Genomic DNA, 11655 nt, shown 5'->3' on the forward strand with positions numbered 1-11655 from the left:
CTAACAATACCAATACTAATATACTACTACTACTANAACTAACTACACTACACACACACACAACACACACTACACACACACACACACACACACACACACACACACACACACACACATATATATATATATATATAGTTCACTTGTACATGTGTGTGCGTGTACTTGTACACATTGAAAGATTCCAATTGTGTGCAAATGCCAACGAGCACCATAGTGCAATAGCCAGGAAATTTATGTCCATGATTTCAAAAACAAACCCTGTATATGTGCTTTTTTCGTGTGAAGTATACAGCTACAATAATACAAGATACCATGAAACATATATGTTCTCTAAAAATGGTATACAATATTGCTCGCGTAGGTCTGTGACCAATCGGTTAGACTTGCATGAGAGTTTTGAAGATATATTTGCCTGTCTTCCCGTACATATGTATGTTTTTTAATACATGAGAGTATTCGTGTTGGTACTTGGTAGAGTTAAGAGAGGTCAAACGCCAGGCGCCAGAGGCCAGAGGCCAGGCGCCAGCGGCTAAACCCCGAGCTTCTGAAGGCAGGCCCCAGACCATCAGAGGGTGCAAAAATTATTCCATACATAGCCCGGTAATATCGCAAAACGGCCTCAGCCCTCAGGGCTCAGGCCTTTAAAAATATGTATTATTTACACGCAGCACCGGGCGTCAGTGTAGGAGGACGAGAGGGTTAGCAGTAAACAGTATTTTTAAAGTCCCAGACTCCAGGTCCCAGGACCGATTTAACTCTGGAATTTAGATCCTATTGTTTTTAATTTTATGACAGGGGCTCAATAATGAAAAACCGGTAAATATTTATAATTTACCAACCTTATTATAGTTATTTCAATATTTGACTCTTTATTTTATATTTAGTTTGTATTATTTTTTTTATAGATTTTAGAGAGCTATGCATATTTCAGTATTTCTACATAGTAAATATATTTTTAATATACTTGACCAGTAATACTACAAGATTTGAGAATTCACAACGGTAGCCGGCCGGCGGCCCGGCAGCGTGTCATGAGTATTCCATAGATTTTGAATTGTACACAGGAGGAAACTACATATGACTACATATTCACATTATGCCGGGCTAAGCAGCCTAAGCCCTGGCCCCATGTCATGGTATATTGAATAGACATTATGAGCCAACGAAGTTATGAAGGCCCTTGGCCTTCGGTGCTTCTTGTGAATCCCATAAAACCTAAAAAGGGGATGTTGCCGGGCCCGGACGCGCGGTGAGGACACTATGCACCGTACGGAGTGCACAGTGCACAACTCCACGCTGCACAGTGCACAGTGCACAGTGCACAGTCACAGTGCAGTGAGTGCACACTGCACATTGGGCCGACTTTTTGGGGGGGGGGGGGATCAGAAGTTTGAAATTATGTTTTGTGTGCTGTTCAATGCCAGAGCCTCCTAAAATACTGTTAAATTTTTTAAGAGGCTACAATGTCAAACAATGTCTTCTTAAAAATAATAAATGTGAACGAAGGCTATGTGCTGATTCTAGCCTTGTACTATATTAAAGAAAAGGTCATTGAAAGAAGAAAGCCGCACAAGCACGAACATGGTGGATATACGCCCACCCGCACCAATGCAACATCCAGTGATGTTGGTCCCTAAAGGACCGGCTAATGCTTCACCCATTGGTCTCATGGCCTTCGGTATGACTACTATGATGCTGAACTTCTACAATGCTGGTATCACAGAATCAGGTATTATTGGACTCATCGCGTGTTTCGGTATCTTTCATGGTGGACGCGCTCAGCTTCTGGCTGGTATGTGGGAGGTATGTAAGTCTTTCAAGGCGCTGGGCGTTTATAATGCCCGTTGTATTCTATTGTACGTTATTGCTCGTAGTAGGACAGGAGCTTCCTAAATTCTCAAGTTTCATCTCCTTCAACATAGACGGGGCTGTGCTCTTTTGCTTCGCTTTTGCGTTGAACACGAATCTCGTTCGGTGATATAGAAACCGTTTATCATGAAATGCAATTTTCTCCTTCTTTCGAATCCTTACAATTCTTCTCGTTTGCACTCCAGATTTTTCTCCGGCAAGATCGTCACCGGGACCGCTTTCACTACATACGGCTCATTCTGGATGGGACTCGGTCTGTTTTACGGGCTCATAGCAAGAGGCAATTTACTGACAGGAGACATCAATGAAGGTTTGCGTATCTGGCTATGCATCTGGGGTTGCCAAGCCTTTTTGATGTTCTTGGCTGCATTACCAGCCAATAGAGGTGTACAGTTTTCAATCGGTCGGCGACTATTTTTATCTTCGGGTTGGCGGGTGGCGTGTACAACGAAACAGTGAACAAGGTTGCCGGTGCGATAGGTATCGTCTGCGGAGACTCAGCCTTATTTCTTGACTGGGCTGAGCTGATGAATGATATATACCAACGCGAGATAATCCCCGTTTTCTAGGTTGAATAGGGGTAAGGATTAAATAAGTAACAATTCAGAAGTATCTCAATTCTCATACAAAGACAGACTGTGGCTGACGGCGACCGTGGGCGTGTATGCCCAATGAGCGAGAGTCCAATTAATACCGATATAATATTATTTTTTTAAAGCAATCGGGAATAAAAAATTCAATAAATACCAATAACGTACTTGTGACATGCCTATCTTGTGACTTCATTCCTAATAACTTCCGGGTGTTAGTCCGTGTGGCAATATTTTTTCCTCTCTCTACTAGTACTAGTGGGCCATGACTTTATTGTACTTTTCAGTGTTGGGATGACAATGGGATCAGCCTACTGGTTTCTTGGCTAAATACTCACTGATATTCCGATTAAAGAATATGGGTTTATTATCACAATGCACGGGATCATGTACTATGCTCTATTAGAGCGAGAGAGAGAGAGATAGACATTAGACAGAGGGCACATACTGCATGGGCGCCTACTAGAGAGAGTAGACAGTAGAGGTGTACAGAGGCCCCTTGATCCTCTGCCGGCCTCTGGCCGTCAAGCCGCCTTCCGTTAAAAGTTTTAAACGGTTTCAAATTTATGTCCTCTACTACATACTACTCTCTACTCTAAGAGGGTGTAATAAATAAATAGAGGATATAATATTGTAGTTGTGCACATACTAGAGATTAGAGGTCATGACTCATGAGACTTGAGAGTGAGACTCATGACTTCGTTGGGGGTTTGAAGGCTTTAAGAGCCAAAGTGGCCATGCCCGACTCAGAACTTAGAAGTCAGGAATCTGGAATCAGGAATCAGGAATCAGTAACATATGTACATAACACATAGGTCATACATAGGCTTGGTCTTTGGACTCTCTAGTCTCTACATAGTGTATAAATACTGCATATATATTATATACTGCATAGCCTTTGTTCAATTTTTAAGACTATGGTCTGTACTAAAATAGAATCAATTATATGATATATACATATTTTAAATATGTACTATTGAATCCTGAGATATTTATTACTGGATACACAGGCCTACTGCCTACATAATCATATGGGCCTTTTTCTATAGCCCTCTTTTTAAAAAAACCCCCCAAAATACAACAAAGATGACTGACGGGCTTGGGCCTTGGCACTTCTGAGAATCTCAAAATGACATACTGTCCCAGTCCCATACAAAATCTGAAAATCTGCATCGACAGGAAGCGTCAAGATTTCAATTTTCAATTTTGACTTTTGGACAGTGTGTACTCAGTGCTGTGTGACAATATTTATGCGAACTTGCGAAGGCCCGAGGCCCGAAAGCTTTAGAATCTAGAAAAAAGTTTTTTTGTATGAATATGTTGCTGAGCATTCAGTAGTCAGTAGTAAGTAAATACTCAGATCTCAGAGTGACTCAGACTCCGAGGCCCAGACGCTGTCATGTAGTCACTCTTTCTAGAGTTGAGTACTGACGACTGTGGCTTTGATGATTACGCACTAGTCTAGTCACTACACGGTGCCAGAGATGACTTTTTACTTTTTTTGTCACTCTAGTAGTCTAGTAGTCTAGTTGAGTACTGACTAATGTCCTAGAGTATTGTGACTACTGAACACTGACTAAGTATTTAGTCTACTCATTACACAGTTGACAGTTCCAGAGGTGACTTGTAAGTTGTGAGTTATGGCCGGCTGTGCCCTGTGTCCTGTCACCTGTGGCCCTGTGCGTTGTGGGCCTGAGGGCTGTGGCTGTGGGTGATAATTTAGTATATACTACGGAGTAGTCTCAACTCCTCTCCTGGGAGTCAAGGGCTCCAGGCTGTCACTGATTTCAGTGATTTGTAGGTTTAGTTCTGATATTTGTTGTAATCATATTTGAAACGGAGCAAATAGGTTTTTATTGACAGCCTCTGAGAATCTGAGAGATAACACGGCTCTTAAAATGTGAAGTACATAATGATTAATGAACTATTGATTGATATTGATTAGAACTGTCATGTATGATTGTTACGGTTTCGATATGCAACCCATGTAACGACAACAACAACGAGTAATATCGCTGGCATCTGAATTCAACTTTTGTCGGTCGGGCGTGTCGCATATATATGTTGCGCCTCTCATATCGGTATCCATATGTCCTATAACATATTACATGCATTTTACGTAAAAACCACGGATACCATACATTATGAATGTGCTTCCTAAGCGGGTTATATTCGACGAACACATCGAGGTTAGGGATGCCGTATGCTCGTCATTGTACGACCGTTCAGCAGCGAGTCCACTCACCGACTACATGCAGCTGATAGTTGCTGCTAAGGAGGTCCAAAGTTTTAAAAGAAGGGACATGCATGTGCATAAAAGATGCGCCTGTGTAATTGGCCGGCTAAGAACACCTCTGCGACCCACAAAGCGAGATATTGGATCCCGAAACGTAAACTTCTTCAGTGTGACTTCGTTCAGTGTGTGTTCCGACAGGTGTGAATCAAGTGGGGAGTCAGACGAAGACAGCTGAGAGCCCGAGACGGCTATCATAGACACATGCTGTGCATGACAATAAACATTTAGCAGAAACAGAAGAAATCGGAACGCAGAAAATTGTGCAGAAATACGGGAGTGGACCGGAATGAGGTATGCGTTTGTAAAGTTGCTAGGCGCCTAGTTACGGTCGTGTATAACTCAGGTTATTAGCTATAAATTTTCATACCAGAACACCCGAGTCCCTCAATACGCATGTCAAAGAAGATATGAGGTTGCACCAGATTGCAATATATTTCTTATTATTATATAGTCAACAAAGGTGTCTACAGGAAGGCAACTTCAGCCAACTTAATTTGATAGGTGGACGACGATTTTAAATTTTAGAACCTACCAATAAAAACCAGCTAAACGACAAGATGAAATATCTGCAGGTTAGGGAGGTTATGATTTCCAAAGTCAAACCACTTTCTCCGGCAGGCACTCTTCTAATGGAACGACATAATATCCACGTATGGTACCGCTGTACGGCTTACAGAGGCACACATGTAGTCTATTTTAAAACCAAATCTCTGATATGCATAGTGATAGCTGGCAGAAATATGAATAGCTTGTTTTGTTGCACATATACTGTATGAATTTCAGTATCGCTTCTTAAAGTGTTCATAGACGGAATTCTTCGTATCACTTCTTTAAACCGTGCGGAAAAAAAAAGAGAGCTAAATTTGCCCTCAAGTCAATACAGTCAATATCTTGTGTTCCATTGGCCTCTGTCAATATAGGAATATCCTCTATTGCTATTTTAAAGGCGCATAAGCAGATATATACGATTCGTAAATTTGAGTTTACGGATGCGTTAATGTCGCTCAACGAATAAACCGTCCCTAGAAACAAATACACGAATAAGTATGTAGATTCGAGTTCAAATGCTAGGAAAAGAAAATGTCACCTTTCATCATAGAAGGCGTATCTATAATAAAAAAAAGACTATACATGTGGTACTTGCTTGGAGTTTGTCTCTGGCAGGTATTCCCTATTTCACAGTGTGCTGAGTGCACCCATATTTTTACAACAAATGCAGAGAGGGCTTTCTTCTCTCTAGCTATTAGCTAGAGATAGATCTAGTATAGAGGAGAGACTTAGAGTCTGAGTCTCATTTTGAGACCCATAAACTATTTTCGCAACTCTTGAACTCCAACACGTTTCTTGGTGACAAAATCATAGCCTTCTGAAAATTAGACACAAAATGTGTCTAAAAATGTGTATTTTATTTAACAAAATAAACCAGGTTTATTATTTTTACGGTCGCAACTCCAACACGTTTCTTGTGACAAAAATGTGCATCTCTTTTTACAAAATAAACCAGGTTCAATTTTTGTATTAACATATTTCTTTCTTTTGTGCATACATTTTTTTAACACATAAAAATCAATAGTAAAATATTTATCAATGCTTTTGCAGATGCTTTTGTTTTGATTTGGTTTTGTTTCTGTTTTATTTTTGTCAGCACTTGACAATTCTATTAGAGATTCTAAATAATTAAAAACATATAGGATTTTAGGATTTAAAAAATATATCTATAGCTGCTGTACCAAATTCTATTGATACAGTAGTACCTCAAGAAATCAAAGGTCTAATTAAAAACAGGTGCTTACAATATCTTAAATATCTTTGTCACCTTGACCTGACAGGTGAAAGATTATCAACAAATCCTCAAACCTCGTTTTCGATACATTTGTATCCACACTAATACTTTGATAAACCTTGTTTTCGACATATTTGCCTTCACACTCATACTTTCTCAAACCAAGTTTTCAATACCTACAGTTGACTGCCTATACTAACCTAAAATCTTACAATTCTCAACCAATTTATAGAGAACAGACCGGAGCGTCCCATGTGGCGCAAGTGAATAAACACACTGACAAATACATAACCATTATTCCGGCTCATGACCCTGTTCTTTTTGTCTGAAATTCTCTGAGGTGTGTTCAGACAAATGGCATACAAAGTGAAGCAATTATGACCCAAACGATGGTGTTGTATACAATTATAGTGTAGGAGTAGGTGTGATCCACCGGGAAGTCCTTTGCAGGCGGTAGGGGAGGAGTCATTTACTTTCAAATTTTTAGATGCTACATCAATGCGACCGTGTTGCAGCACAATCCAACGCACATATGATGTACCACCACTCATGTTTATACATGTTCAGCAAGAAGAAGATACGAGCAAATATATAGTAGCAAACACAGCATATCAGTAGTTATTGCAGCAATAAGAAACGCTTCGCGAAGAAGTGAAAGTGCCCAGCAGAGTGGCTGCATGCGTCATGAATATGGTCGAAGACTATATATAGGCAGCAACATTACGACTTGGCAGCCACAAAAGAATCAAACAGCGCAGAAGTAGTCATGAACGAAGTAATGACTCGAACAACTCCATAATACATGCAAAACTATGCTCATCGAATCCTCTGAGCATGTTGCATATCTATGTATATCCTGAGCATGGCATACATACCACTACATTACCCAATCAATTTTAGGCGTGAAATATGCAGTACATCAGCAACAAATATACGGATGCAGTTATAGAATAAGCTCGAGTGTTGGCTAATATACAACAAGATATCCGAATATATGTGAAAATATTGCATCGACGAATAGTTTCTCAGAAAGCCTTTGTTACTCCTTGCACACACCATCTAGCAGCAGCTGAGATGAAGACTATTCTGGGAACCCAGGTGATTACCATTCCCGAGGGAGTGACCTGCAACGTCAAGTCGCGTGTGGCCACTGTCAACGGACCCCGTGGAAAGCTCGTCAAGAACTTCAACGTATGTACCGTGTTCGTGTAGTTGGTTTCGGATGCAGTTGTGTCTCGAAGTTATGTTACGGTGTACAGCATACGAAGCAAATGCGATCGGATTTCCCTGTGTTCGTCAACGTGTTGGAAACAGTTTGTGTTGCAGGCCATACGCAGTAGTATGACAACATCGCCGCAATACGGCATTGTTCTGGGCTGTGGTGTTTGTGTAGTTTACGCGCAGCATTCCGAGCTATTGGATCTGCATACATTAGCCCACAAATATATGCTCGAATTGTTTTTTGAACTTTATTGGATTAAGTGTGGAAGCAGTCAGAGAACTGTCAATAGGTGTGTTGAGAGAGTGCAGAATACTTTCACTCTCGACACGGGGATATTATTGATCGATCAGTCGTGCGTGTCTGACTGAAACCCATCTGTTGTGTGCCAATTTTTGGCCGGTTTATTATACCTATGGTTATACTGCTATACAGTGTGTTACATCGGTAGCCTTAAATGACATGGATTACGCAGTGCTAGAGAAATGGTTGACTATTGAGGGATTTGAAATGATGACCAACCGATTTATTATCTGGCTGAACCCATTGGTGCGTAATGCAGTACACAACCTCTGACAACCTGATCTCATCTCCTCGGTTAATGTATCACAAAATGCGTTGATTCTTATCGATGCTATAGTCGTATTCATATAAGTGAGCTGTTTATATATTAGATGTATATTCAAAGCTACTTCACTATCCAGAGTATAGCTTGCAATTAATCATGCATGTTATTGTGGGTGCACACAAATTATGCATATACAACTGCAGGTGTACACAAATCTAATAATTTATATATATATATGTCTATATCAACACGTGCTTTCGAACGCAGCACTTGAATCTTGATATCCGCAAGATCGCCTCAGATCAGATCCGTGTCGATGTCTGGTTTGCCGGCCGTAAAGACCTCGCCTGTGTGCGCACTGTCTGCTCTCACATTGAGAACATGATCACTGGTGTAACCAAGGGATTCAAGTACCACATGCGTTACGTATACGCCCATTTCCCCATCAACGTCAACATCGAGAACAGCCGTGACGTCGAGATCCGCAATTTCTTGGGAGAGAAGGTTGTGCGAAAGATCACATGCGGCGAAGGAGTTACTGCCAACTTCGAGGGCAAGGATGAAATCTCTGTTCAGGTGTGTACTGTCAGTCATGTTTGAATGTGTATATTCATGCCGTGGTTTTCGAAGTCTGGAAAAAGTTTAGTGTGAATTTATGTGCATTGAACCAATAGACGTGTAGAAATGTGATGAGCGCAGGTGTACTGCGGGTGTATCTGTTGTAGTTGTTGTATAGTGCTGAAAATTAAATCTGTGTGCAACAATAAGGATGTGAATTGATGATCAACAAATTTCACAGTTTGGCTGAACCCTTTGGTGTGTTATGAAGCATAACTACCTCTGACAACCTGATCGCATCGAATATTCGGATTTCGTATACTGCATAGTCATTGGATAAATAAATGTATGTCTCTGTATTGCCACAACATTCGCTTTGTACTGCATGTCGATACTTGCGCATAGATTGTTTGATGCATCATTGTATATATGATGTATTCGTTCTACTTTTCTTTTTGGTTTCTGTTTCTCTTTTTCGGAGGTATACTTATCGGGTCTATTAACCTTTATGCATACATAGGGTAACGATATCGAGATGGTGTCACAGGCCGCTGCCCAAATCCAGCAGTCGACCACTGTCAAGAGAAAGGATATTCGTAAATTCTTGGATGGTATTTACGTATCTAAGAAGGTGCACATCGAGGGTGATGAGTAAATTAAATCTTATGACTGCTTTCCGTTTGTTATGGCTCTGGTTGAATGTTTTCGATTACTATCGTAGTTAGTGGTATGTTCAGCCTACAAGGGCTATTACAGTTTAGTTGAAGGAATCTGTTGTCAACCTGCATATACACACGGAATCTTTGATATTGGTTTGCGAGTTTATGATTGTGCAAGTGTTCAGATATTTGTACAAATTCATCCGGCATGTTTATATTTGCGAGTATATGGTGCATGTGTTTAGATATATGTTTAAGCTCATCTGTCATGTTTGTATACGTCTGTTCACAAATATGTCCTTGTTGATGATTATAACAGCTGTTGCCTTCCTCCGGATTAATTATTCGAAAGTAATTATGCCGAGTAACACTGCTATGAAACAAGAGATGTATTTTACTTTGCTTTATGGTTGTTAGCTTTCAGATGTATTTCACTCTGCATTATGGTTGTTAGCTTTCCATCCATGGGAAAGAAGTAGTAGTCGACATACACTACACATTCAAGTATTGCCGAGAGAACTGCTAGGGTTCAACTCGCTAGTGGATGCTAGTCTCGTTTGTCATATCATTAATAAAATATTCAACTCTTTTAGGAAACTACTGTCTGGTTTGTAGTGATTGTTGTTTCTCATTGGTTTTGTGACAGGTTTATAGTCTTTATATGTAGTACGTATGTGTATGGGCCATGTAGTTCGTGGTTTATGCATTTGGAGAAAAGATTATTAGCATGCGGTTGCTTTCTGACTTTTAAAATACAAGTATGTTTTTAGTGCCGACTAAATTATGTCGAGTATGTGTGCGATTTACCATGTCCGCTAGTGTGTGCCTTTGTCGATGACTGTTGCCTTCCTCCGGATTAATTATTCGAAAGTAATTATGCCGAGTAAGACTGCTGAGACAAGAAGTGTGTATGTTTATTGCAAGATAAGTTCAATACAAGTTATGACTCGCCCGACGAGCAAAAGCATAGGAAGCCAAGAGGCGGCACACGCACTCGTACTGACCGACCTGGGAACATTGGGTCACAGACTGCGCTTTTAGTTTGACCGACCTGTTAGGGATTTATAATATAAATAAAACAATGAGTCAATTGATTTGCCATGGGCTTTATATACATACATATATATATATATATATAAGTGTATCTGGTCGCCTGCCGAGTCCCGAGGAAGTAAGGAGAGCAATCCAGGCGCTTATTTGCAGAGTACAGTTTTTCTTTGTGAGTGTCGCGTGCGTTGTCGGCGCAGTATTAGTACGCAATCTGTGGTTGAGTTGTTTTTAGGGTTTATCTTGTTTTTTCTATGGCTATAGTAGCTGTTGCCTTCCTTCGGATTAATTACGGAAGTAATTATGCCGAGTACCACTGCTATGTAATAGTAGGTTAGTATTCCCATACTTGGGAGACAAGCCCCGTTTCAATGGCGAGAGCACACTGGTTGTGCCTTTGATACATTCTTTCATTCATGCACTATATTCTATACAACGATGCATGATCCACACCACGAAATTGCAGCAAGCAGTAGTATATATATATATATTGCAATTTGTAGTATATATAAATATATTGCAATGAACGAATAAACCAACTTATTCCATCAATTCCGGATAGCCATCTATAAGTTGCTCAAAAGGCCAATATTGGCTGTGGAGTGTCTTTGTATACATCCTTTGGACTTTAGAGGGCACACATATTCGGGGTTGTGATGTAGATATCCTGTCAGCGTGTCACGTCCCGAAGTTGTTATTTATTTTGTGGTTCTCTGATCTGTTAATAGCAGCTAGCTGGATGGCACAACAACAGGTCATTGTCTGCTCTTTTGACTGTGTCGCGACCAATTTCCATAAGAACGGGATATAATATTGAAATAGGAGACATAAAGGTCTGTAGTGTGGTATGTTTGTGCTTGATTTAGATTGTTTGATACGAAACAAGAAGCATGTTTATCACTTTTAAAATATTGCAAAAAGGACATCAGGTGACACCATGGGATATGACGTATACGTAACGGTCATCGTAGAACACTCGCAGTCCGTCGAAGTAATATCTAGGTACCGCTCTCTGATTAGACCAGTCACTTCGGTCGACGGCTAATACATATGACGACCACGTGTT

The 11655-nt window shown here is 40.4% G+C and overlaps 2 protein-coding genes across 2 annotated transcripts; both read left to right on the forward strand.

Annotated features, from left to right (window-relative positions):
* Window positions 1–1581: 1581 nt before the first annotated feature.
* Window positions 1582–2143, forward strand: SARC_08344 (hypothetical protein; the record flags this gene model as incomplete). The annotated part of the gene is made up of 2 exons (XM_014297676.1): window positions 1582–1792; window positions 2055–2143. The coding sequence occupies 2 exons, from the start codon at window positions 1582–1584 to the stop codon at window positions 2141–2143; spliced, it is 300 nt and encodes a 99-aa protein (XP_014153151.1).
* A 4664-nt stretch (window positions 2144–6807) lies between these two features.
* On the forward strand, window positions 6808–10360 carry SARC_08345 (60S ribosomal protein L9). The gene is made up of 4 exons (XM_014297677.1): window positions 6808–6878; window positions 7605–7729; window positions 8593–8901; window positions 9404–10360. Exons 2-4 carry the CDS (start codon window positions 7613–7615, stop codon window positions 9536–9538), a joined length of 561 nt encoding a protein of 186 aa, XP_014153152.1. The 5' UTR covers window positions 6808–6878; window positions 7605–7612; the 3' UTR covers window positions 9539–10360.
* The last annotated feature ends 1295 nt before the right edge of the window (window positions 10361–11655 follow it).

The sequence above is a fragment of the Sphaeroforma arctica genome, assembly GCF_001186125.1.
Source record: "Sphaeroforma arctica JP610 unplaced genomic scaffold supercont1.744, whole genome shotgun sequence".
NCBI classification, from domain to species: Eukaryota; class Ichthyosporea; order Ichthyophonida; genus Sphaeroforma; species Sphaeroforma arctica.

Coding starts and splice junctions, on each gene's coding strand:
- SARC_08345 (XM_014297677.1), top strand. CDS start 7,613: ATGAAGACTATTCTGGGAACCCAGGTGATTACCATTCCCGAGGGAGTG. Junction 7,730..8,592: donor AGCTCGTCAAGAACTTCAAC/GTATGTACCGTG, acceptor TTTCGAACGCAG/CACTTGAATCTTGATATCCG. Junction 8,902..9,403: donor AGGATGAAATCTCTGTTCAG/GTGTGTACTGTC, acceptor ATGCATACATAG/GGTAACGATATCGAGATGGT.